This window comes from Leishmania major, chromosome 22 (assembly GCF_000002725.2).
Source record: "Leishmania major strain Friedlin complete genome, chromosome 22".
Lineage (NCBI taxonomy): Eukaryota > Euglenozoa > Kinetoplastea > Trypanosomatida > Trypanosomatidae > Leishmania > Leishmania major.
In genome coordinates, this window is record NC_007263.2 from 520,221 (window position 1) to 545,084 (window position 24,864).

At 61.8% G+C, this 24,864-nt stretch overlaps 6 protein-coding genes across 6 annotated transcripts; all 6 read right to left on the reverse strand.

Moving 5' to 3' along the window:
• Nucleotides 1-23: 23 nt before the first annotated feature.
• On the reverse strand, nucleotides 24-3,287 carry LMJF_22_1260 (conserved hypothetical protein; the record flags this gene model as incomplete). Its single annotated transcript, XM_001683225.2, has 1 exon — nucleotides 24-3,287. One exon carries the CDS (start codon nucleotides 3,285-3,287, stop codon nucleotides 24-26), a length of 3,264 nt encoding a protein of 1,087 aa, XP_001683277.2.
• Nucleotides 3,288-4,929: 1,642 nt separating this feature from the next.
• Nucleotides 4,930-6,276, reverse strand: LMJF_22_1270 (conserved hypothetical protein; the record flags this gene model as incomplete). Its single annotated transcript, XM_001683226.1, has 1 exon — nucleotides 4,930-6,276. The coding sequence occupies one exon, from the start codon at nucleotides 6,274-6,276 to the stop codon at nucleotides 4,930-4,932; it is 1,347 nt and encodes a 448-aa protein (XP_001683278.1).
• Nucleotides 6,277-7,544: 1,268 nt separating this feature from the next.
• On the reverse strand, nucleotides 7,545-8,720 carry LMJF_22_1280 (hypothetical protein; the record flags this gene model as incomplete). The annotated part of the gene is made up of 1 exon (XM_001683227.1): nucleotides 7,545-8,720. The coding sequence occupies one exon, from the start codon at nucleotides 8,718-8,720 to the stop codon at nucleotides 7,545-7,547; it is 1,176 nt and encodes a 391-aa protein (XP_001683279.1).
• Nucleotides 8,721-11,394: 2,674 nt separating this feature from the next.
• LMJF_22_1290 (putative ribonucleoside-diphosphate reductase small chain) lies at nucleotides 11,395-12,573 on the reverse strand (the record flags this gene model as incomplete). The annotated part of the gene is made up of 1 exon (XM_001683228.1): nucleotides 11,395-12,573. One exon carries the CDS (start codon nucleotides 12,571-12,573, stop codon nucleotides 11,395-11,397), a length of 1,179 nt encoding a protein of 392 aa, XP_001683280.1.
• Nucleotides 12,574-14,126: 1,553 nt separating this feature from the next.
• Nucleotides 14,127-14,738, reverse strand: ATG12 (putative ATG12/APG12; the record flags this gene model as incomplete). Its single annotated transcript, XM_001683229.1, has 1 exon — nucleotides 14,127-14,738. One exon carries the CDS (start codon nucleotides 14,736-14,738, stop codon nucleotides 14,127-14,129), a length of 612 nt encoding a protein of 203 aa, XP_001683281.1.
• Nucleotides 14,739-20,782: 6,044 nt separating this feature from the next.
• On the reverse strand, nucleotides 20,783-24,208 carry LMJF_22_1310 (conserved hypothetical protein; the record flags this gene model as incomplete). The annotated part of the gene is made up of 1 exon (XM_001683230.1): nucleotides 20,783-24,208. The coding sequence occupies one exon, from the start codon at nucleotides 24,206-24,208 to the stop codon at nucleotides 20,783-20,785; it is 3,426 nt and encodes a 1,141-aa protein (XP_001683282.1).
• Between the last annotated feature and the right edge of the window lie 656 nt (nucleotides 24,209-24,864).

Here is a 24,864-nt window from a genome sequence, read left to right on the forward strand (position 1 = left end):
GTCCTCCATGTGGCAACCAGACTCTAGAGCTGATCTTGCTCCATCATGAGAAGGAGTAGCCCGCGCAGCGCGTCGTGCGTCTCGTGCACGGCGGCGATGCTCTGCGAGATAAGATTCATGTAGCGTAGCACACGCCGACTGCGCTCCTTGCGGGACTCACGGCAGTAGAGTAGTGGGCACGTGGCCTGGCTGCTACTGATACTGATACTGGAGCGGCCGCCATTCTTGTCGCAATGGTCTGCTGCCACTCCTGCGGTGTAGTGGCGCGAAGTGCCGTCCGCGCATTCAGCCGGCGGCGCCACCTCGTGCACGACAAGCTGGGACGGCGGCAGCTGAGTGCCCCGGCGGTGCTCCGCATCGCGTGGCACTTCACGACTGCCAGCCTCCGTGCTAGGGCCCCTGATGAGACCCCCAGTCACCTTGGCCGCATCGCCGGCCAATGCCGCAGCAGCAGCCCCCTCTTCCACGGCTGCGTAGGCAGCCGCCTCCCCCTCCGCGGCGGCCGCGAACGCGGTCATCACCGCGCTCGGCTTTGCAGCCGAGGCGGCACTGCGCAGAGGCAGCGGCGCTTGAACAAGCCCCAGCGCATCTGCGTCACGGACGGAGACGGTGACACGCCGCGGCACCGAGACAGTAGAGCACGCCCCCGGATGCGGTGGCGTCGTGAGACACGCCGTAGCGCCATTTCCACAAGCACCACCACCCGCTGTAGCTTCCGTGTTTTTCTCTGCGTCCTCTGCAGCATCCATACTGTTGTCTGAGGGGTCTGCGGCAGTGGCAGTGCTCACCTTGGCCCTCTTCTTCGCAGTCCCCAGAGCGCCTACAGTCGAGGAGCGACGTCGCCTTGAGGTGGTCGCGCGCGTGGCTGCGGCAGCGCCGATCTTGTCACTCAACTTTGTCGGTAACGACAGCGGTGGTGATGGGGCCGCCTTGACGGGCAGCGGAGGCGCTGTCGCGCCGTCCGCTGCCTTGTCGGCTGCGCCAGTGAAGACGAGGTTAGAAGCAACAGCACCCGTGGCGGAGGCAGTGTGGGTGACAGCGCTCCGAGCCGGTGCGCGTCTACACCGCTGAAATGCGGAGAGTCCTCTCACAGAACCCGCAGCGGGGGCTGTTTGCACTTTTCGGCGCTGCCGCATCGGTTTCGGCACGGTGTCCTCTACGGGGAACAACTCTCGCAAGTACGCTACCACGTCAGCCGCGCCGCTGTTGCGTGCGTACGGTAGCGACGGCTTGAGCAGCAGCGCATCCGCACCGTCAACACGGAACTGCACAGTACGCCGCGACGGTTCAATGACGCCCTCTGCAGCACTACCCGGCTCGTGGACGGCGCTTGGAACCGCCAGCATGTCTCCAAGCTTGACCGACGACGCAGCGCTAGAGGAGCGTGAGGACTTCCGGGTGGGCGTGGCCGCCGGCGCGGTGCAGGCATCGCCTCTGCATCCCTCCTTGCCAGCATTCGAAAAGACGTGGGTGGCCGTGCTTGCGCACAGAGCTGCCCACTGGGTCTCAGGCCCGGCCCAGCCATCACCAGCATGCCTCACCCCGCGGACATCGCAGATAGCAGAACCAGAGGCGGCCGCCGCTTTACTGACGTCGTCGCGCGTCTCTTCCGGTTCTGGTGACGGCATCGCATGCCCCTCCTGTGTTGCTGCGCGGTCATCGCACGCGTCATGTGTCGCGAGTCGCGGCAGCTCGGCCGCAGCCGTGAAGGTGACTTCGGAAGCACATAGGTGCGCGCCGCCGCCGCCGTTGCGGACGACTCGAGCCGAGCACCGCCCTTGCACGTGAGCTGCCATGCCCATCGGCCGCTGAGTTGATCGCCGATTCTCCACCACAGGGCCGCCGTATGCTGCAGCCGCAGCGTGCACCCCATTCACCTCGCACTGCAGCTTCACCGCAGCTGCGGAGGGGCTCTGTTGCCGATGCGGGCAGCTCAACACATGCGCCTCTGATATGGTGGACTTCAATGACGGGCACACCGAAGGGGCCGCAGACAAGGCGACGATGGGCAGCGGCTGTCGATGCGTACATCGAGACGCCTGCTGCTGACCCACGGGCCGCACCGCTGTCATGACCGCCGCTACGGTCAGTCGACGGCGATGGAGAGGTCCGCCGCGGCCGCCGAGGCAGTGGTCATGTTGCTCTGCCTCCTCCATCAACTCTGCCAGTTCTTCTGCCACGCCCTCCAGCGTGTTGGCGAGCCGCGATGGGGTCGCCTGTTGTGATTGCCGGTGCTTCGGTGATGAAAGCCGTCGATCGACCTGCGCTGCAGCCCCTGTGGTGGCGGTGGCGGTGATGGCGAGCGCACCGGCCACACGAGGGGTTTGGTTCGCGGTGCCCCCTCCTTCCTCCTCGCCACCTGCTGGTGACGCAGGACTACCGGAGGGGGTTTGCACAGCATCACCGTGCACCTCTGCCTCAGCTACCCCTGCTGGACTGTCGTCGCTGTCGTCACCCAGTAGCTCGGCTACCGTTTCTGGTGAGCAAAGCGCGGCATCCCTGGCAGCCGCGGTGGTGCGTCGCGCTTCAGAGTGCTTGGCAGACGCGCATCCTCGTCTCTCCTCAACACCGCCGCCACCAGTGCAAGACGGTGTGCAGTGAGCCGTGTCCCTCTCGCCTCGCCTCTGCCACTGGCGTCGATGGTGCCGGCGGCCGCACACTGGCGCCGCACTATTCTCACCGCCCGCCGAATCGATCTCTGCCACCTCCTCTTGAGAGCTCGCCGATGAGGTTGACACCGCCCGGGGCGAGGTTGCCGCATCCGTTGGCACGCTCGCCGCGGGGTCCACCAGCGGCACCCCGTACACCGGCAGCGGCTCCGTCACGGAGATGCGCGACACGGATCTGGTGCGCCGGCTGGCCGCGATGAGAGGCGCGATAGACCGCATAAAAGCGGCCATGTCCTCGACGCCCAGCTGCAGAAGCAGCACGACTGTCGAGGTCGTCATCTGACCAGAGACGGCGCCTGCCTCGGCCCCGTTGCCGTCGTCCACGCCCGTCTGCTCGCCCTCGTACTCGTCCAACTGCGTCTCAAATGTGTTCTGCGCGGCCCATCGTCGCACGACTCCGCGCGGCAGCGTCAGCCGCATCACCCCTTGCGCCCGCACAATACGAAAGTGCTCCAGCACGTCGTACACCACGCGCAGTGGGGACGTACTGTTGCCGTCTGCATCGGCAGCGGTCAGCTCGGCGTAGGTGTCGTAGAAGCTGATCTCACCAGAGGTGAACTGCGCGGCAGAGACGACGCACTGCACGAGCGAGTACGTGGAGAGCGACTGCGACATCATCGTTTCTGCAATGCTCCACTTCGCTGTGGGGCTATCTGATGTTGGAATCAGCTGTGGTGATGGTGAGGCAGGCTGCGGTGCAGCAGTGGCAGTGAGGGAGGGAAGCGTGGGGTTGGGGGAAGGGGATGGGGGAGGGTGGGGGGGCACGAAAAGAGGAGTGGGCCCTGTATGGCAGGTTACGTGATGGTAGCCGATCTGAACTTTGTCGTCACCGGTGGTCGAAGTCGAGCTTGCGCACAAAAACGGAGCAGTGCACAGTGAGCCCGAGGACGCGGATGGACGCGCGAACGGCCTGAGTTTGTGCGCGCGCGTCTATCCGTCGATTTGGTGTAGTGCCGCAGGGCGCCAACGAGAGAGAGAGACCCCTTTTCGATGGGGAGGACAGAAAAGTGCAACGGCTGCAACGAGGGAGGGAGAGAGAGAGGTGGCACTGGGGAAGGGCGCTCCAGGCAGCAGCAGCAGCACCATCACGCGTCGTGCATCACCTGCATGAAGAACATAAGGATATAGGAGAGGAGGCCTCGAGAGAGAGAGGGGAAGGGAGGTGAAAGTACGATGACAGTGAGTGCACACGAGCCCTGCCTTCGACCCATCTTACGCACACACACACACACCTTCTCTCTCCCTCACTGCAGAACTGCCCGTCATTGGCAACAAAACGGCGAGTCTCCCTTTTCTTTGCGCTGCAGTGCAGGTTGTTGCAAAACATGGGCGCGCTGAGCAGCGTACTGCGTGGTTGATGTGCATGAAGAATACGAGTCCCCCCCCCACTCTCCGACATTGAAAACCTCCCGCAGCGGTGGTGTTCTTCCCGTCGCTGCATGCGACATGAGAGAGCACACCTATGCAAGCGCGCAAGCGTGCGTGAGCGTGATTGAGCTGGTAGAGTCGATATGGTGACGCGAGTGCACATACGCGCACATGTTGCTTGCAGACGGCATTCGATGGTCTGCAGGCCATGCCAAATCTCCGCTGGTCTGCGCATTTACACGAAAGCCTCGACGGTGCCCAACTCGTCCATGTGTGGATGTCAGATCGCGTCTATAGAGGTGGGTGTCTGTCGGCTTGTCTGTGAGGGGGTAGAGCCGAGTACGGCAGCGCAGTGGAGCGCACTGAACTGCCATCGGCGCGCATCAGCATAGCAGAGAGAGAGAGAGAGGGCGGCAGACACGCTCTCACACGCACAACAAGCTGACGCCAGACAGCACGAAAAAGAAGTACGCATGTGCGTGGTGCACGCGCATCTGGATTACATCGTCAAACGACAGCGCAAGAGGAGAAGCGACGCGTGTGTTGACAGCCGTATTTCGAGTCCGGGTATCGACGGTCGCACGACCCGGCGTCGTGGGCGTTCCTGCCCCTTCTCCGATCTGTGTGGATGAGGCGCCGTGGCAGCCCGCTTTGCCACGGCGCCTCATCCAACGGCTGTGAGCATCCGCCATCGGCAAGTTCACAGGAAGGGGCGCGAGAGAGGAAACGCAGGAGCCACTCGGCGGCCGTGGCGTGAAAGCCGGAGGCGAACGGGCGGAGGAGGAAAGCCGCAAGCCGCGTTGTGTCTGTCTGTCTGTCTGTGTGTGTGTGTCTGTGTGTGTGTGTGTGTGTCTGTGTGTGTCTGTGTGTGTCTGTGTGTGTCTGTGCGACATCACGGAGCCGCCACGATTTGCACAAGCGCTCGGTTCACGTCCTCTACATCCAAAACTCGGCACACTGCCAAGTTTAGCGCCGGCTGTGGGGCTGCGGGTGCCGTCACCAATGCCGCTACAGCGGCCCCGTCCTCCCCCACAACCCCATCTTTGGCGCCGCACACATCAGCCTCCGTGTCTTCGAGTCGGCCGTCCGCACGCAGTCCCTCGGTGGGCACGGCCATCGCAAACTGGAGGGCGATCGCTGACTCGATTAGCTCGAGCGGCGCTTCCGAGCTCGCATCAACGCCGTCGCCACCTCCAACCATTGTGGGACGGCGACTGGAGCGGGCAGGTGGTGACCCGGCTTGCCCCTGCTTCTGTTGGTGGTGGAAGGCGGCCTTCCTCTCGTCGGCGGCCGCAGCGGCCTCGGCCCAGCGCGCAACTCGAGGATCATCGATGCTCGTGAGCTGTCCCTTCGCAAACGCCGGCGCCGTGCGCGCGTGCACGAAGGCGCGCGGAAGCACCATGGGCAAGCCCTCTCCCGTGCCATCCGCACTCGTGGCCGGGGACTCGCTAGTGCTCTCCTTTTTTGCCACGGCGTCTTTGCGAATGTGCAGCAGCCGTGCCCCGCCCAGGAGCGCTTCGTGCGGCAGCACCGGTGCCACATTCTGCAGGTACTCCTGCCACAGGCGGCGGTCGCTGCCGTGGCAGTACGTCCACAGCGTGCCACGCTTCCTCTGCGCGTAGGCCGACATGTCCTCTGTGCCACTGCTGCCGTACACAAGCCCATCCTGGAATACGTAGTGGCCCTCCACGTGTCGGCCGTGCTCCCACACGCCTCGGTACTGGCCGCCGCCGCCACCACCGCTGCTGCCCACAAGGGCCGCAAAGTCCTGCACTGCCACCGGGCTCTCGCCCGCACCCGCAGTGGATAGGGTGGAAGTCTGATCTGGGTTCAAGAAAGCCTGCAACGCATGGTCTTCGACATCGTCGACACTGCCTCTGTCGCCCCCGGCCTCAGGAGGAGGAAGATGGCGAGGCGGCGCTGGATTCGCGCGGGCGGATAAGCCGCCGTTGCCTCCATCACTGCCGGGTGGATTCCGGAAGAAGACGACGCCGTGACCGTGAAACTGCCCATCCTGCATTCCGCCGAGGTACACGTCGCCATTCGGGAAGGTGTAGCGACCGAGGCCGTCGTAGCGGCGGCCGTCCGTGCTATGCTGACCGAGGTAGGCGCACTGAATAAACTCCATCGGCGAGATGTGGTGGTCGCTAGAGTTTGGAGGGAAGGAGGGAGGGCGAAAGACAGTGAGACTGGTGAAAGGGGGTCCCAACAGGGGGTGGGCGTGCTGGCTGTCAAGCATATCGATGAGAGCGCGCGCAGAAGCAGAAACGGTGAAGAAAGGTAAGGCGGCAACGGGCAGAGATCGAGTCAGGGGAGAGGTGGGGATGGCGACATGAGAAACACAGTTGCGTCATGTGCAGCAAAACGTCGCGTACATGCAAGGAAGACGACAGAGTGGAAGCCGACATCGGTAGACAGAATGAAGGAGAGATAACGGATGGACAACGTTGCGCGACGCGCACGCATACGTCGACACAAAAGCACAGATACAAGTTGCGCGTCAGGTGCACTGTTTTGTATGTGCGTGTGCGTGTGCTTCCCTCTTTCCCTTGGTGTGCGACGTGGCACGCACAAACACGCGCGCACGTCGCACACGATAGGCACGACCCACCCTCTGATTAAGACCGCTGGCGTTTGGCAAAGAAAGAAGACGAGGGAGAGGCGAGGGACTGCGTGAACCGGTACATCGCTTCACTGCCGGCGCCGGTCTCGACCAGCTGCGCGCAGACATATATATGTACATACAGATACACACGTGCAAGTACACTCGACTCGCAGGAGAGGGAGTGATGGAAGGGGGAAGGGGGAAGGGAGGGGGGAAGAAGAAGAGAGCAAAAAAAAAGGTTGGTGTTACCACAAACTGTAGAACAAGGCCCGATCACATAGATCGGCACACACACACACACACCAATCACGTATATGGGCCACACGCGCCGTGTGTGGGGGGGGGGACACAGCTGAGAGCACTCTGTACAAGAGCAAGTGGGAGGAAGAAGACCGATTCACCGCATCCCGGCGGAGAACCAAAGGAGATGATGACAACTCACCACCACTAGTACCAACAGCAGCAGGCCCGTGTCTGTACGCGTGCGCTGTGGGTGCAAGAGATGTTGTCGCGCCCATCACGCCTCATTTTTCGTCTTCACAGATTTCATCAAACAGCGGCAGCAGCAAGCAGCGGCTCGGAGCGCATGGGGAAAGGCTTTTGAAAGACGCAGGAGGTCTTGTCACGCACGCGTGGCACGGATATACCGCCACACTGCCCCCCCCCCGCCTCGCCTCGACTTGCATCACGCCTCTCCATCCCTCGGCTGCCGCTTTACTAGCCTGCGCACCACGGTGTGGGAGGGGGAGGGAGGGAGGGAGGGGGGCAGCAATTTCGAAGGAAAAGTGAAGGAAACGAAGGCACAGTGAAGGGACGAGGGGGGAGGGAGTGGCGGCGTATGAGCTCCTGTAATGGTCGTTCGTGATCGCCGCGCCTACCCCTCGCTACGGTGGGTTGAGGCTCTAACGCAAATGGCGTACAATCTGCTCCGCCAGCGACTCCGCAGCTGCCCTCGCCGCCGTACCTGGCTCAACATTGTGTGGCGATGCCTCCTGCGCCACAGCGCGGCAGACACTGGCCGGCACCGTCAGCGCCGTCAGCTTCTTCTTGGCGGCGTAGTACTCTAAGAGCGCTGCGTGCGCGCTTGAACCGCACCGAGATGCGAGCTGCAAGAGCGCTGATGGAACTCCGCACGAGGAGGAGTCACAGCCGCTGTTGCCTGCGCTGTTCTCCTCTGTCGTGCCCTTCTCGTCCATCGACACGGAGAAGACCGCAAGTGGAGAGCCCAGAAGCCCCTCCACCGCCAGACCATCCGCGATGGTGTAGGGCCACCGTTCGCCGACAAGCACAACTGGTGTGCGCAGCGCGGCCGCTGATGCATATGCCGCTTCCTGGGTGGACTGCGCAGCAGCAGCAGCAGCGTCACCACCACCTGCAAACGATGCAGTGCCCACCACGGGTGCACCGCTCCTGCTCGCTACGTCCTGCTCGAGCTGCTGGAGTAACTTCTTCTGCTGTTGCTGCTGCAGAGGTCGATGAAGTTGGCGCGCGACCGCATCCGGTTCGGGCAGCAGCGCAGCCATCGACGAATGCACGAGCCCGCCAATACCACGAGCAACGCACTGCGCTGCCACCGCCACAATAGCGGAAAAGGCTGCCCCCTGCGCTGACGGAACGGTGGATGAGAGCGATGCTTCCATCGGCGGCTGCTCGGCAGGCTGCAGCTGCGGTGGGAGCGACAAGGATGAGGCTGAAGCTTCACGTGGCACACGCGCAGTTAGGCCACCTTCAACAAGCACAACAATGTATGGGTGTGCCGACTGCCACATCGCCTTCGTATCCTTCTTGCCTTTCAAGAAGGCACGGAGAGCGGCGATGGTCGGCTGGGGAGACGACTTCTCTAAGAGCTCACCCGCGTGGTATGCGTAGGGTTGTCCACCAGCGCGCTTGTAAAGTTCGCCGTATACCTGTGCCGAAGGCGACGCCGCGGATGCAGTTGCAGGAGTACCGGAAGCATCAACGCCTTGCAGAGCTGGATGCGATGCTACTGGCACCGACGCCGCTTCGGCGCGAAGAAACTCAACCACAAACTCATCCAGCAATTCTCGGATCTGATGCGTGGTACACCAACGCTCCATTACGGCCTGTTCAAGTTGTATGCCGAGCTGTATTGCTTTTCACGCGTCTGTCGCGGCGGTGTTCAGTGCTGTAGAGCTTCTGCGAACAAATCGGCGATCCAAGCCGTCAATGTGTGTCTCTTGTTCGTGTTTTAGTGCGTGTGCGTGACAAAGTGAACGGGGCGGTCGCGCGTCTCCGTGGTCGGCACCCGAGGTAATCCTTACGCGTATGTGAGTAAGTCGGCGTGTCTGTGTCTCCGTGTAGCGCCGCCCTCTGGATGCAAGAGCAAGGGCACGAAAGAGAAACACCCCCCACCCATAATGCATTTAGCGGGCAAGTGAGCAACCCGGGACGGTACCGCGGGTGGCAACAGTGCACGCCAACAGCCACACATACCCACATGCGCATGAGGGTGTGCGCGTGAACAGAGAGGAACATGAGCGTAGCGGAGAGAAACAAGCGAAGGAGTGGAAGACATGGAGAGAAGCGAAGGAGAGGGCGGACGGAAAAAACACACGTCAGCAGCCTCGCGTATATGCGCGCGACGCAGCATCACGAGCTCTAACAGGTACGATAGACACGTTCACATCCACAACCAAGTACTGCGCCGCTGTGCACGTACAGGTGTGGAGAGGCACTCACGCACTGAGAAGAACGCGTGTATGCATGTTCCGCGAGAGACCCGGAAGCGCCGCCGAAAGAGCATCTCAGCAATACGCCGGTGACCCTCGAGACACGCGCACCCCTACAGGCATCGACCGAGGACTACCCCTCGAGTGCAGAGCCCCACAGAAAACACAGCGCGGCTGCCTCTGTTTCGACGCAACGCACCCTCCACATCAAGTTTCTCGACCTTTCGGATATCTAGACCTCCACCACCAATAACGTCAGCGCCTTCGTTCCTTACGGCGAGGAGCTCTCTATGGCGTGCGTATCTATGTGCGCTCCCCAGACCTCGTCTCTGTCTCCAGCGAAGTGCACGGCGCTCCTCACGCACCGCAACACACGCACACATACATACACACCAGCCCAGCGGGGCGGTGATAGCGAATGTAAAGCCGAGAGATTCGACTCTTCGTTCCACAGGCCCCCCTCTCTGCCACACAACGTGTCCGCAGCTCCACTCCACCACTCTCCGCCCCCTCTTCCCCCCCCCCGGCCATGGCGCCGTCACAGACACCGTCGCGTGGTGCGAAGCGGCCGCACACGCACACACGCGCGCGCGGCACCAAATGCGCCGACGCAGTCGGCTCCGCATGCGCTCGGCCCCTCAGCCTCCACCCGCCCCCCTCACCGCTTCGCACGTCGCCCCACACCCGCTCCCCCATTGTGCCGGCCACCACCTGGCGCATCTCTCGCCGTCGCCCAGGCTCTCCACCAGGAGGCAGCCATGCCCGAGGGGTGAGATACGCTCGAGTCACGCTGCCACTCTGCCCCTCACACGGACCGTGCAAGCGGGCTCACGGTCGCAGGTATCGCCCACACAACACCGTCCACGACGGCGCCGCCGACATCAGCAGTGATTCATGGCATCGACCTCCCCCACGACACGGCTGCCTGACCCTGTCCCCACCACACGCGGGCCGGCAGTGGCAGGGATAAGAGGGGGGCTGCGCGGCCTCCGCACACAGAGTGGGAGGGGTGCTGGACCCCGTGGTGCCGCGCGCTGAGGCGTGCGTCCGGCCGTCTTCAGGGAGGGTGAAGCAAAACACGAATTAAACGGAAAGGCACCCGTATGCATACTTGCACACGAAGACAGAGAGATACACACCGCTGCTTGCCTCCCTTAACGCCTCCCAGTGTGCACAACACTGAAGGAGAGATAGGGGGTCGCTCACAGCCAGCCACCACACGTTAACAAACACACGCACGACGACGTACAGGCTTACACAGCCAGAGAGATGTGCCACTACTGTGAGGCCGGCGTTGCATCCCCGTACACGTGTTCGTGTTGCATGAGCACAACCGTTGTCCATGCCAGCGTCTCGCTGTGTCCCTGCTTGTCTTCGCGTGCTGGCGTGCTTGTGGGTGCGCCCGGGCATGTTCGTGTGCCTTGTCGAGCAACCGCATACCTGCGTGTCGTTGGCGGAGGGGCGTTGAGGAAGCTAAGCAACTGCGAAAACGAGAAGAGCAGGAAGAGAAGAAGACAAGGAAAATGGCAAGAAGCAGAGTTTGAGAGCGTGTGTGTGTGTGCGTGTGTATGTTTATGTGTGTGTGTGTGTGTGTGTGTGTGCATGTGTGCCGGCAGAGGTGATGGAGACCGGCAGGCTTCAGAGGAGGAAAGGCACACATACACCGACTCATAGAGAGACACACGCCATAGTCACACTCGCGTGCGTGTTCGGAGAGTAGAAAATACTGCCAAGGCCACACGCGCACAACCCAAAACACTCACGCCGGGGTTATTCAACGGTGATGCAGGGCACCGACTCCGAACGAACAAAAAAGATAGCAAATATACGCAGAAGCGGCGTCCGCTCCTGCATCTATAGAAGGCGCAAGTGCGTGCGTGCGTGCGCGCGAAGTGGAGCGTGTGCGTGGCGTGTGCGTGCGCGCGAAGTCGGAAAGGGGAAAGGGAGCTGCGTGCGGCAGCCGCACCCACACGCACGCTGCCCGCGCAGCATGCGTCATTGCGTCGCGCTCACGATGGAATACGGGGAGAAGTCGACAGCAGCACATACACAGAGACGTCGGCTAGAAGTCCTCCGAGAGGGAAAACTTCTTCGACGTGCCCTCCGTGCTCATCACGCCGGCCTTCTGGTACTCCCCCACCTTCCTCTCGAAGAAGTTTGTTTTGCCCTGCAGCGAGATCATCTCCATGAATTCGAACGGCTGCGTCGAGTGGTAGTGCTTCTCCTCGCCGAGCGACACCAGCAGCCGGTCCGCGACGAACTCGATGTACTGCGCCATCAGCTCCGCGTTCATGCCAATCAGCCGCACCGGCAGCGCGTCGCAGATGAACTCGCGCTCGATGTTCACCGCATCCACGATAATCTCCAACACGCGCTCGCGCGGCAGCTTGTGCTTGATGTGCGAGTTGTACAGCAGGCATGCGAAGTCCGTGTGCAGACCCTCGTCGCGCGAGATGAGCTCGTTGCTGAACGTCAGCCCTGGCATCAGACCGCGCTTCTTCAGCCAGAACAGTGCGCAGAACGACCCGGAAAAGAAAATGCCCTCCACCGCGGCAAAGCCGATCAGCCGCTCCTGAAAGCTCGCGCTGCTCCCGATCCACCGCACGGCCCACTCCGCCTTCTTCTGGATGCACGGGATCGTCTGTATCGCGTGCAGCAGCCGCAGCTTCTCCTCGCTGTCCGTGATGTACGTGTCCAGCAGCACAGAGTACGTCTCCGAGTGGATGTTCTCCATCATCAGCTGGAACCCGTAGAATGCGCGTGCCTCTGGCACCTTCACGTCGCTCATGAAGCGCTGCGCGAGATTCTCGATGACTATGCCGTCGCTGCCGGCGAAGAAGGCGAGCACATGCTTGATGAAGTGCCGCTCCCCGTCGTTCAGCGTTGCCCAGTCCTTCATGTCGTTGCCCAGGTCGATCTCCTCGACCGTCCAGATGCAGCTCTCCTGCTCCTTGTACTTGCGCCAGATGTCATGGTACTGGATTGGGAAGAGAACGTAGCGGAACGGGTTCTCCTGCTGCAGCGGCTCCTCCTCTGCGTTCGTCCCTTCGGCAACCTTGTCCGCCGGCAGCACCTCGGCGCCAGCCGCAACTGGTTTCGTGACAAGATCCTCCGCGGTCGACGGGTTTGACACGCCGGCCGCCTCGCCGGACGGCCGCGCAACCTCCGTCTCCGCCTCCTCCGTGCGCGCACGCTTCGCAGGCGCAGCGCACGTATCCATCGCCTTCGGCTCGCTAGACATCTCTCGCTCAAGATCGGGTACGAGGTGGTGGATGGTTGGTTAGGTACACCTGCGGGTGTGGGTGCCTTCTTCTTTCTCTATGATAGTGACGGCTTGTGTATATGGGCGTGTGATGGTGATGTACTACCTCTAGGAATGTGAGCGCGCACGCACAACCTGTGGTAGAATGGTTTGTGTGTTTGTGTGCGGGGGGAGGGAGGGGGTCGTGTTAGTGAGAAAGGCGAGTTGACAGTGATGTCAGCTGTCGTGGATCAAGGACAGGCAAGCGCCACGGTGGATGAAGAAAGGGGAGGAGCAAAGTATCCGAGAGAAAGAAGAAACAGTCTTGAAGTGGGCAAAGGGCGACGCAGACAACGTGAAGGCTGTGCGCTTCCGCTGATGTGATGATGAAAGTGACCGGTGTGGATGTCATCGCTGCGCGGCTCAGCATCGCGCCTTATCCCGGAAAGCCGATCTAAGGGAGAGATGCGCGCTGCCGAGTCGCTGCAAGACTCGCGCAGGAGGTCCGTCGTCTTCGTGCCGCGGTTGCGTCCCCTCGCTTTTCAGACGGGGTCATGTCGATACGCGCCTCTTGTGGCGACCACTACGCACCGTCGGGTGGGAGCGTGTGCGCGCCAGACATTCGAGTTTTTTTTTCTCTCTTGCGCACCGCCCTCACGCCCCCCCCAGACACACACACACACACACACACACACACACACTTTTTTCTACTTTTTCCTTCCGCTTTCTCGCTCGAATTGTTTTGTGGATGCTCTCGAGACACGCATGCGTGAAACCCACGCCTTGCCGTGCTGCTGAGCGCCAGCAGCGGACCACACACCAACTACCTCGCACATAGACAAGCATGCAGACACGTCGTTGGTGGAGTCCCCGGCCAGGTACGTCAACAAAGTGGTACCACACTCCGACGACCACGCAACCCAGTGACCTGCTCAGCAAGGAGCTCACGCGAGGGAAGACGAGGACGGAGGGACACGAGAGGAATCCAAAGAGCGGAAGACAAATCAGCATGACGAAACTGACTCGAGACAAGCACACATGCACGCGGGCTGCGTGTAGGCAGCCCAGCTTCATTGGCAAGGTGCCCGCCGCGGCCGCCACCCCCCTTCACAAGCCGCCCACACCAAAATGCGCGCACTGCTCATACTCTCGCTGGTGCGTTGCAGCATTGAGAGGCGAGCGAGCGAGGGAAGACAGAGGAGTACGTACGCTCGACAACACGCTGGCGGCGCGCACCTGTGCATCTCTCCGGGTACAAGAGACGCACGGGTGTGAGGCGGACGTGTGCGGTGACAGTCTTGTGAGGGCATGACATGACAAGGAGGGAGAAAGAGAATGAGCGCCAGCGTGTACAACATCCGAATGCAGCACACACGCACGCACGCCTACAGAAAAACGAAGCGGAGGTGCTTTTCTCGCGTTGCCTCGCCGGAGACACGCGAGAAGAGGTGGCGAGACAACGCGCCAGAGAGAACAGCCAATAGACACGCCACCACACTACACACAACGCGCGTGTGCATGCACCCACAGACCCTCCCCCTAACGGGCTGCCATCACCGCTGCACCGGTCGCCTCACCGTATGAGAGGCGGCTTCTCCAGCGGCAGAGCGCACGTCTCCGCCGAAGGTGTTTTCCAGCAAGTAACCAAGGTACAGGAAACCGTCGGCGTTGCGGTAGCGCTCGTAGAGGTCGCCGAGAAGCGAGTTTCCAGGCACGAGCACGTCATTCTCCCCAACGGAGAGAAACAACGACTGGCAGCTGTCCAAGGCCAGGCGACCTCGCAAAGTCAGAATTACCTCCGCCACGGACTTGGAGCGCAGCAAGATGCACTTGAGTGTACTCTTCGCTGAGGGGGAGGTGAAGGCTGATGCAAGCGAGGACGCCGTGACACCCGCACCGGCGCGGCCACTGGAGGAGAGCTGCCCGTGCCGTGCGTAGCCACCGAAACCGCCTGCTGAGCCAGCGGACGACTTGGACTCCCCGTGCAGGGAGGGCGGCGACGGCGACAGTCGCAGATGGCTCTCCGTCGGCTCTACAATGACGGGAACCGTGCTGGCGCCGTATAACCTGAGCATTTTCTTGGATAGCAGGCAGCGGTGTTCGAAGGAGTGCATGTACTGATAGTGGGTGCGAGGTGGCGGCGGCGGCTGTGGTGGCGCGTGCATGCTAGTGAGTTGTGACGAAGTAGTGAGTGGCGGTGACACGGACGGCGCGAGGCACGGCGGCGTCAGCGTTGACGAGGGGCTCTGCAACGCATGAAGGCCTCGTCCACGCGATACCGCGACGCTGGCGGACGTTTGGGAATGCCCTTTCAGGCGCGCGGCTGCGTCAGAAGATGGTGCGGAGCCAGACACAGTGGACTGGCTAAGCTTCCCCGTTCCCGTCAGCTCTTGCACCGCGCCTTGCAGAGAGGGTAGACGTGTGCTGCTGCTGGTCGTGGTGCTGCAAGAGAAGGAGTGGATGGGTGAGAGGGCCCGGGAGCTTTTGTCGGAGGATGTCACCGCCTCGTCTTTTGTTTTCTGTAGACTCGTTCGGGAGAGAGTGGAGGAGACAGCCCTGTTCCCGCTCTGGCGATGGCCGTCGTCCTCCGCGTCATCGCCGCACTCGCACGGTGACACATACGGCGCGGATGAAAAGGATGAGGAGGAGGGCGGTGGCGACGGTGAATGTGGTGCCGCGGCGTCGCCCAGCGGGGTGCGCCCGTCGCCTACACGTGGCATCTACGCACACGGGACACAGAAGCAGAGCCGTCTCGGAGGAAAGGACCGCTCAACGTGGAGAAGGCAAGGAAGCGTCGAGTGTGTCGGCAGAGGGGGTGATAAAAGGTCTCCCTACGTATGTATACGTGAGAGCGAGTGCCCCCCCCCCAAAAAAAAAAAAAAAAAAAGGCGTCGCACGCAGTGAAGCCGACCTCTCGCTGGAGAATGGAGGGCAGAAGAACTGCGGCCCGCCCGAGAATACAGCCGAGGAGAGCGAGAGAGGGGGGAGGGGGGAAGCCTTCTGGAGGCCGATGATGGAAAGGACAAGCAAGAACGGGATAGGAGAGGTGCGGCCGGTGGGGCAAGAACAAGCCGCTCTCGAGCTGCGGCTTTGGGGAAGGCGTGGGCGTCGGGAGAGACACGCGAGGTGTGAGGAAGGAGAGGAAGTGACAAGTAAAATGAGTGACGAGAACGGCGGCGGGACCGGGGTGGGACGGGACGGGATGAAGGAGGTTGAGAGCCCGAAGAAGGTGAGAACAGCACCCCAGGGAAGCACGGTACAAGCATGGTAGAGCGCCGCGTGACGTGCTGGCTATCCTTTCCTGAAGTGTCTTTCGTTTTCCTTTCCTTGTTGCTCTTGTTGCGCGCACATGCACCGAAACAAGAGTGTAGCTGCTGGGCGTTCTTGAGGCGCTGAGCAGCAGATGCGAGGAGAAGGAAGGAGGGGAGAGGAGGAAGAGGGGAGAGGGCATGGCACTTTCCCAATCCCCAACCCCACCCCGCCCATTCCTTCTCCAGGTGCTTTCGTCTTTCCGCTAGCCAGCCAGCCGCTCTCCCCCGCCAGTTTGGCTCCAGCAGGTTCTTGGCACCCACCGCCAGCGATGTCCTCTTTTTCCTTGAGGCTCGCCTACGGTGATCATCGCCTGAAACACCCTTTAGCGTTGATGTTGGTTGCGATGTGTGCGTGCCGTTCACGAAGTGTTTCACGACAGGGCAGGGCAGAGGGGATCGTTTCGCCGCAGAGCGTAACAAGCAAGAGGGCTGCGACAGAGGCCTCAGCACCAGCCGCAACAGGCGTGGAGAAATAGGAAGGAGACGGTGCACGAACAGAAGAAGCGGGGACACGTCCGTTCAACACAGCGCACAACATGTGCTCCATATTCCTGCTTTCATGTTTAGTGCGCGTGAGTGTGGCTTCATAGCCGAGCCTCAGCGAGTTGTGCAGCGCCACGAGAGGGGATGAGGAACCTCTCAGCGTGTGCATATACGTGCTCCTCCGAAAAGAAGCCAGCGGCGATGAGTGCCGGCTCTCCAGCGCACATGCACACGGACACCTCAGGGAGCAGTGGGTGGTCTCGTCACCTCCATCCCTCCTTCCGCTGCGGTAGCGGTGGTGTCATTAACACCCTGAAGTAGGGCGGGGTCGGTTCAGAAGCTCCGCTAGTCTCCGAGTGCCCGTCGGACCTGATGCAAGAGAGAGAGAGAGGGATGTGCAAGACGCGAACTCACTGCATCTATACATATACATGTACGCGTGCAGCGTCCAATACGTCGACGCGCAAAAGTGTGTCGGGCGTGGCACACGCTCTACAAACCAGGGCATGCCGGTGCGATGAGGAGGGGCGAAGAGGCGGGCACGCATAGGATGCAGTTCCCATGGGTGCAACGAGAGAAGGTCGCTTGAGCAGGTGAAAAAGAGAGAGGGTCATGCAGGCCGGTCACTTCATGGCGCTGCGCCTCTGCATTTCCGTCAGCGGCGGCGCCCGGTGATGTTTGGGCTCTTTCCTTCTCATCCTGATGATGTCCGGCCACCTCAGTGTGGTATCAGGGTCCAGTGTCCCATTCACTGGAAGCGCCAAGAGCCCGCATAGCCTGCCCTCGGGTACGGCTGCGGACTCTTGGTACCGGTGGACAGGTCTGGGCTGGCGCGGTGCCGAAGTGGCTTGCGGTGATGATCACGCTTGGACCAGCTCACTACGAGTCGTGTTGGCGATTCGACAGATATACGCATCCGCCTACTGCTTTTCTGCTCTAGCTGCGTTGCGGTGATGCGGAGTGTAAGCCTGGACCTAGCCTGCACCGTATGCAGTGGAGGTGCAGTGGGCCTGAACGACGCCTAAGAGTGTTGGTTGACCCGGTTCTTGGACATAGCCGCAGTGAGTAGCAGAGGTAGGGAGGTCATGGTTGTGCACGCGTGTAGAGCTGCTGACGTGTTCGTGGTGAAACGGACGCGTCGGCACAAATATTTCGTTTCGCTCTTGCGCCCCGTCTCTCCCTACATACTCTCGGAATTCCTGCGCAGTTGCTCAGAGGTAGGCTGGCTCCGGCATCGCCCCGACGCGGTGGCTGCCATCGTCTGTGAGAACCCCGCGTCGAAGAGAGACTCTACCGCACGGAGCCGCCAACGCTGCCAAGCGCGCACGTGCAGAACCGCTCCCAGATCTCCCTGCGTTGGTGCGATGGGGGAGGGGGGGGGGGCCACCAACTGCCTCCGAGTGATTCGCAGGGCACATTCTCCACTTACGATGCGCGCTGCTGCGTACGCCTTTCCCGCGTTTTACTACGCTGTCTTGTTGGGGGTGTTCCCGTGTGTTGGCAAGCATGTCTGACACGCCACCGCCGTCGCCGTGAAAGCTGATCCAGCACACCAACGCATGCAGTCGCACGTCGAGCACGTCGACCTTACGGAGGCTAGGCTATCACGCACGAAGACAAACGTGCGAGCAGCGTACCAGCAGCGAGACAGTGCACAGCGGAAGAGAGCTAAGCACGGCAAGAAAAGCAAAGACATGTTGTTCACAGGCCCCCCTCTCTGCCACACGTGTCCGCAGCTCCACTCCACCACTCTCCGCCCCCTCTTCCCCCCCCGGCCATGGCCCCGTCACAGACACCGTCGCGTGGTGCGAAGCGGCCGCACACGCACACACGCGCGCGCGGCACCAAATGCGCCGACGCAGTCGGCTCCGCATGCGCTCGGCCCCTCAGCCTCCACCCGCCCCCCTCACCGCTTCGCACGTCGCCCCACACCCGCTCCCCCATTGTGCCGGCCACCACCTGGCGCATCTCTCGCCGTCGCCCAGGCTCTCCACCAGGAGGCAGCCATGCCCGAGGGGTGAGATACGCTCGAGTCACGCTGCCACTCTGCCCCTCACACGGACCGTGCAAGCGGGCTCACGGTCGCAGGTATCGCCCACACAACACCGTCCACGACGGCGCCGCCGACATCAGCAGTGATTCATGGCATCGACCTCCCCCACGACACGGCTGCCTGACCCTGTCCCCACCACACGCGGGCCGGCAGTGGCAGGGATAAGAGGGGGGCTGCGCGGCCTCCGCACACAGAGTGGGAGGGGTGCTGGACCCCGTGGTGCCGCGCGCTGAGGCGTGCGTCCGGCCGTCTTCAGGGAGGGTGAAGCAAAACACGAATTAAACGGGAGGGCGCATGCGTGGATGTGTGCGCGTGTGCGCCTGCGATGCGGTTGCGCGGCATCACGGCGAGCCACCAATCCGCTCCGTCGCAAACGGCAGTCGTGATGAAGGCGGTGAAAGGGAGGGGGCCGCCGGCATGCGCACAGCTACGGCTCACAACTTCGGTCACCACCTCGTCCCCTCCACTTAAACAGTAAAGCAGAAAAGAAAGGTGACGCACAAAAACATATCCGCAGCTGCCAGCAGAATGCCACACCGACATGCGTGACACGCTAGAAACAGAGAAGAACTCAACGAGGATAACGCACAAGGTGCTGGGTGAGCTGGGGAAGGAGGGGGAGTAAAGGCAGAGGGAAGACGAGCGGCGAAGAACAAGCGGCTTGGCGGATACCAGCGACACACACACACACACGCACACGCACACACACGCACGCACCTGTGCAACTTTAGAGACGAGCCAAAGAACACGTTCAGCGTAAGGCACAACCTCGGTGGTGAGACACACGCAGGCACAACATGAGAAGGGCCCCAAAAAGGAGAAGCGCCTGCCGGCAGGCATCGCACAACATGAACGCAAACACATATGTGTGTGAGGGCTGCTGCTGATGATGATAATGGCCGACCAGTGAGAGGGCGCGGGGTGGCGCAACAGAGGTGACGATGGTGCAGTTATGCGAGGACAGACAGGCAGGCAGAACAACTGCGTCCCTACGTGCTTGTGTGCACGAGCGCGCTCCTCTCCCGTCACGACGACGGGTATCGCCAACAAACAATGTGTATGTCGGCTCTGCAGATGCAGGCGCGAGAAAAGAGAAGAAGGGCGGGAAAGGCACAACGGCAAGTGAGAGTGTGATGGGAGAGGGCGGGCACACAGAAGGAGTGGGAGGAAAAGAGGAAGACCGCAGAGAGGTCATCCATGAGCGGTACCCCAGCGCCGCTGCACCACGCCTCCCACCACTGCACGTGAGCACAGCCACGCGCACCGCGGCACACGGATCAATAGCGGTGCTGAGGGATGCAAACAGGCGAAGAGGAAATACGTCAGAGGTGCACCGCCGAGATTACAGCAGTTGGAGGGGACGTCGGATCCCCGGCGCAGCATCGCGCAAAGATATCTGCGCTGGCAGAGTAGAAGACAGAGAGAGACCCTTGCAACGGAGGGGTGAGACGGAGAGGCAACGGGCACCGAGCAGGCGCATCCTCCACTGATGACCCCAAGCCCAAAAGCGGAGGGGGTGGAAGAGCAAGAGAAGACGGCTGCATGTCGCTGCTTCGGCTAATCGCGTAGATGTGTGCGCGTCTCTGCAGCCGGAGCCCACTGTGTCTCTGCCCCCCCCCTCCCTCCCCCTTCACGCAAACCCTTTCCTCTCCTTCGTCTCCTTACCACCTGGTATACTTGCCCGTGGCCGTCCACAGGCACACAGAAGGAAGCGCGCAGACAGAGAGAAACTCCAGGCACTGCAGCTCTGTATTTGTGGAGCACGCGCACAGAGACGAAGAACGCGCGAGAGAGAGAGAGAGAGATGCGCTTGACACCCGCTGGTGCTGCTGCTGGCCCGTGGATGGGCCGCATCATCGCATGAATGCGCGGGGGAGGGCAACACAACATTAAAAACAAAGCGAGTAAGAGAGCGCACAAGAGAAAGGAAAGCAACGCTGGCAGCTGTTGCATTGCCGTACTCCCACGCTCGTCCCCATCGAACTAGCCTGCTGAAAGACGGAGGCAAGAGCAAGAAGCGAAGAGGATCGCGACTTGGGAAGGGCGCCACACCGGACGGAGAGCAGGATTGCCAAGGTCGGGGGCACAGGTGACGGAGGCACAACACGAGGCGTATCGCGTGCGCGTTTGATCCTGTGCATAAGTGGGTGTCTGCGTGTAGGCTTGCGTATTTGGAACTGCAGTGATGGGACGGCACACACGTACAAAGAAGTGCTTGGCCCTCGGGGCTGTACTCATCGGCTTCAGGCAACAGACGTGTCGGCACATCCTCCCCCTCATCGAGCTTTCCTGCCGCTCCGCGACTTCGATGACCACCATGTCAACTGCTGACACTAGACAGGTTCAGCTGCTGGTGTTGCCGTCAGTACAGCGGGGTCTCGTCGCGAGAGCGCCGGGGGTAAAAGATCTGCTCCTCGTCCATCACGTCGAGCCTCGTTGCACTCGCTGCTGCCTCGCCACCATCGTCACTGATGTCGTCCTCGTCTAGAGCAAGGGAATGGCTCCATAGTCGGCTCATTTCATGCAAGAGGTACTCGGCCTTCTCCGAGGCGGCGACGGCCTGCTTTACACGGGCCTCGACCTCGCCCATGGCACCTGCGATGCCCTCCGCGTTATGAACCGCTGCCTCCCACGCCTCCTTCTCCGCCTTGTGCGCTGTCTCCTTCGCCTGTAACTCCAGCTCGAGCAGCGTACAGCGGAGCTGCAGCAGCTGATGCTCGTCGACAGTGCTGTGGTCCCCTCCCTCCGCCGCGCCGCCACAGAGTTCCCTAATTTGGTTCTGGACATGGCGGCGCTGGCGCGCCAGCGTACGCGGCGTCAGCGCTGTCGTGATGGTAGAGATGAGTGGGGTGCAAACGCAAGTGTTGGCGCTCGTCAGGTTCGTCGATGCGCTGATGGAAGTCTTTTGCACCCCCGCGTGCTCCACGGATACAGGTGCCACTGTCAGCGCCGTAACGCCAGAGACGCCGTCACTGTCGTCTTCACAACTGAGTTTCTGTGAAGACGCTGGCCTGCACGAGGCCACGGTCGCCGTGCCTGCACTCGCTATCGCGTCTGCAATGAGCAAAGACGTGAGCGCGGGAGGGGCGGTCGCGGCCTGCGAGGGGGCGCGTTGCGGCAGAGAAGGTATGCCCGCCTCACGCATTGCCAACCTCGCAGCAACACAGACCTCCGGAGAACAGCCGCCCACTGCACCACTTCTCTCCACATCTGCTGCTGTGCGCATGGGGGACGGCTCTGCAGACAGTGGCACGGCGTGAAATGAATAGGCGCTGAGGACCCACGGGGGCTCGGCTTCGCCACCCCACTCACGTCCGACAGCAGTTGTCTGAGCCCGCACAGGCGTCCACGAAGTCGACTCCGCAGTTAGCGACGACGCGCTTGGCGACAAAGGCGGGTACATGGAGGAGGACGCGCTCATGGAGCGCCATGCCAGCACTCGGGGACGCTCCACCGAAGGCCTGCCAGACGCCGCAGCGAGCGCATCGATTAGCATAATACTCCTGTCTGTCTCGTTGTGCTCTGTGAACGACGCAAAGGCGCTGCTTGGTGGTAGAGCGGAGGCGTAGCCGGACGGGCAGCGCAGGCTCTCGCTGCCATTCGACCCAACAGCAATAGAGTCGGAGATGAGATTGACGCTGCCGGTGCCCCCCTCGATGTCACCACCGCCGTTCTCCTTCGCCTGCGGGTGCAGTGCGGCCGCTAGCGCCTCGGCGCGCAGCTCTGACTCCCCCAGTGCCGATTCAATCTCCTGCACCCTTCGCATGGCAGCGCGTTCGGCGGCGCGAGCCACCACCAACATTCCCACTAACTGCTCCACGTCCTCCGTGGCTTTGCGACAGTCGCGCTCTAACACTGACTGTTCCTGCAGAAGTCTGGTGTAGCGCTGCAGGTAGCGCTGCTGGGACGAGGCGAGCTGACTGGTTCGACGGTCAAGCCGCAGCTGTAGCTGGTACTTTTCTGCGTGCAGCGCGTGCGTGTGCTGCTCCAGAAGATGAGCATAAGCCTCCAGCTCATGCGTGTAGGCGGTGCAAAACGCGGCAGCAGTGTCGCCATCAGCAGCAGAACTCGTGTACGCACCTCTGCCGCCGCCCTCCTGTGCCGCAGGCCGCTCCGGGCTCGCCTCTTCTAGATGAGAAAGGCATGCTTTACCGCTTCCCTCATCATTACACGGTCGCTCCGCAGCGGTGCGCTCCTGGCAGCTCTCCTCTGCAGCTCCGCAAACCGCCACGCCCGCGGTATCGGCAGGTTGTGACTGAGACTGGAGAGCAGACGCCGAAGACGATCCACAATCACGAAGCTCCTGCAACCCTTTGGCCAGCGCTGCTGCTCTGGCCTGCGTTACGCTCAGCTGCGCTCGCAGGAGTTGCTGCTCCTCGCACACTTGCCGCACCCACACCTCCGCGTCTTGCTGAAGAGCAGCACGCAGCCCGTCCTTCCAGCCCTCCTGTGCCTGCAGCTGCAGAATACGCGCGATGCTGCAAGAGCTGCTCACGATAGGCGATGAGGGCAGAGAGGAAGAGAACACTGAGGCACGCGACTGCTGCGCATCTGCGAGCCTGCGCCGCCGCTTGTCGCGTGTTGTGGGCGATACAGCGCTCACGTCGGCCACCGTGGTGACGAGGCGGCCGTCGTTGGTGCAGTCTAGCAACTCTCGGGTCGGGAGAGGAGCGTTGGATTGCACCGTTGGGAGGTCGCCATCCCTTTCTCCCACAACGTCACCGGACGTAGATGCCGCCCTGCGTGCACCCCCCTCGCATATTTGTCGGCCGCCCTCTTCTGCGGCGACGGTAGACACTGACGCGATGAGCGCCGATGGGGTGCCGGATGATGTACATACCACTATCGGCGGAGAACGGTCGCTGGTGTCTTGGACGACCTCAGCAACCTGGCTCCCACTGTGGCCTCGCACTGGTGTAGCCTGAGCCACTTGCCGCAGGCGTGACTGTGATGACGACGACGACGATGGCGGCTCTCGGGAAGCAGCGTTGCTGCCTTCACGCGGGTGCTGCGGCAGGAGCACTAGTGCTGAAGGTGATGGCGCAGAAGAGCGGGAAGCGACGGGGAGGGGGGTTGGTGGGGGTGGGGCGACTGGCTGCAGCGGTACCGCTGCTGCTGGGGATCGGAGGGTGGACGAAGGCATCCAAGGCTCCCGTATATGTGTGCGAGTCGACTCGTCATCTCCACGCCCCACCGCCTCAGGCTCACTCACGTGGTATGTCCTCGCTTCTGCTTCGACTGGCACCGTGGCGGCCCCAGGCAACGCCTCCGCCGGCATCTGCGCAACGGGAGACGCAGAAGCCAAGTGCTGAGCATGGGTCACCGCGTCGCACGACAGCTCCCCCGTGCCCGCGCTCTTATTGTTCACCAAATGTGCGTCGTCGACGGTGTGTGAAGTGGGCCCAAACGACTCTGGTTGCGATGCCGGGAGATTAGTGAAACTTCGACCTTCGAGTGGCCCCTCTGACGCGGGTGCACGCACGACGGCAGCCCTGGGGCGGCGCATGGCATCACCGCGGACGAGTGGAGACATGGAGGTGGTGTTGGGAGAAGAGGGGCACCGCGCAGATGCATCAGATGCCGATGCATGGAGTGAAACGTTTTGATTGGCAATCGGCGTGTCTACGCTGAAAGGAGCTTGCCCCCAACGGCGAAGCTGCGGAGCACTTGGACAGGCGCGGCGTGTGCGACCACTTGCGTTCAACTCACGCGACCGCACCATCTCCGCGCTACGTGTGTGACTGCAACTGCCATGGCTCATGCTGCTGCCACTTATGGATCCAACCATAGTAGCTGGTGTCTAGAGCTGACGATCTTCTGCTGCAAGGGAGGTGCCGTTGCTGTTCAAACGTGCGCGCGCTCACGAGACGTGCGAGCACGCGTTATGTGTGTGTGTGTGTGTGTGTGTGTGTGTGTGTGTGTGTACTTCAGTGCTCTCTGCATACTATGGGGAAGGGGAGGAGCTAGAGCTGAAAGGGCTCGGGAGATGTACAAGCAGGGGGGGAAGGGGAAGGGGCAAGGAATTGGTGTCGCGCCTCCTCCCTCCTGCGGGTGTCGTCACTTTTCCTGTTTCGTTGCGCGTGTTGATTTCCTCTTCCTTTCCCTCTCGCATGCCTCAGTTTTCGGATGTTCTTGTGTGTGCTGTATGATGTGGCCCACGCCTCCCCGCCACGCATGGAAATGGTGCAGAGTCCGCGCGAGTCACTGCTTATGCATGCATACATACATGTATGCGTGTGTGTGTGTGTGTGTGTGTGTGTGTGTGTGTGTGTGTGTGTGTGCAGGGCAAAGAAGGGGAGATGATTGAGCGAGTGAGAAAAGACGTGCGCACACAAGGAAGCACAGGTACGGCTGTACACCCTCTTGACAGCCAAGAAGAAGCGCACTGCTCGCACACGCCTGCATTGCGGGAGAAGCCCGATCATAAGATCACATGCTTAGAGC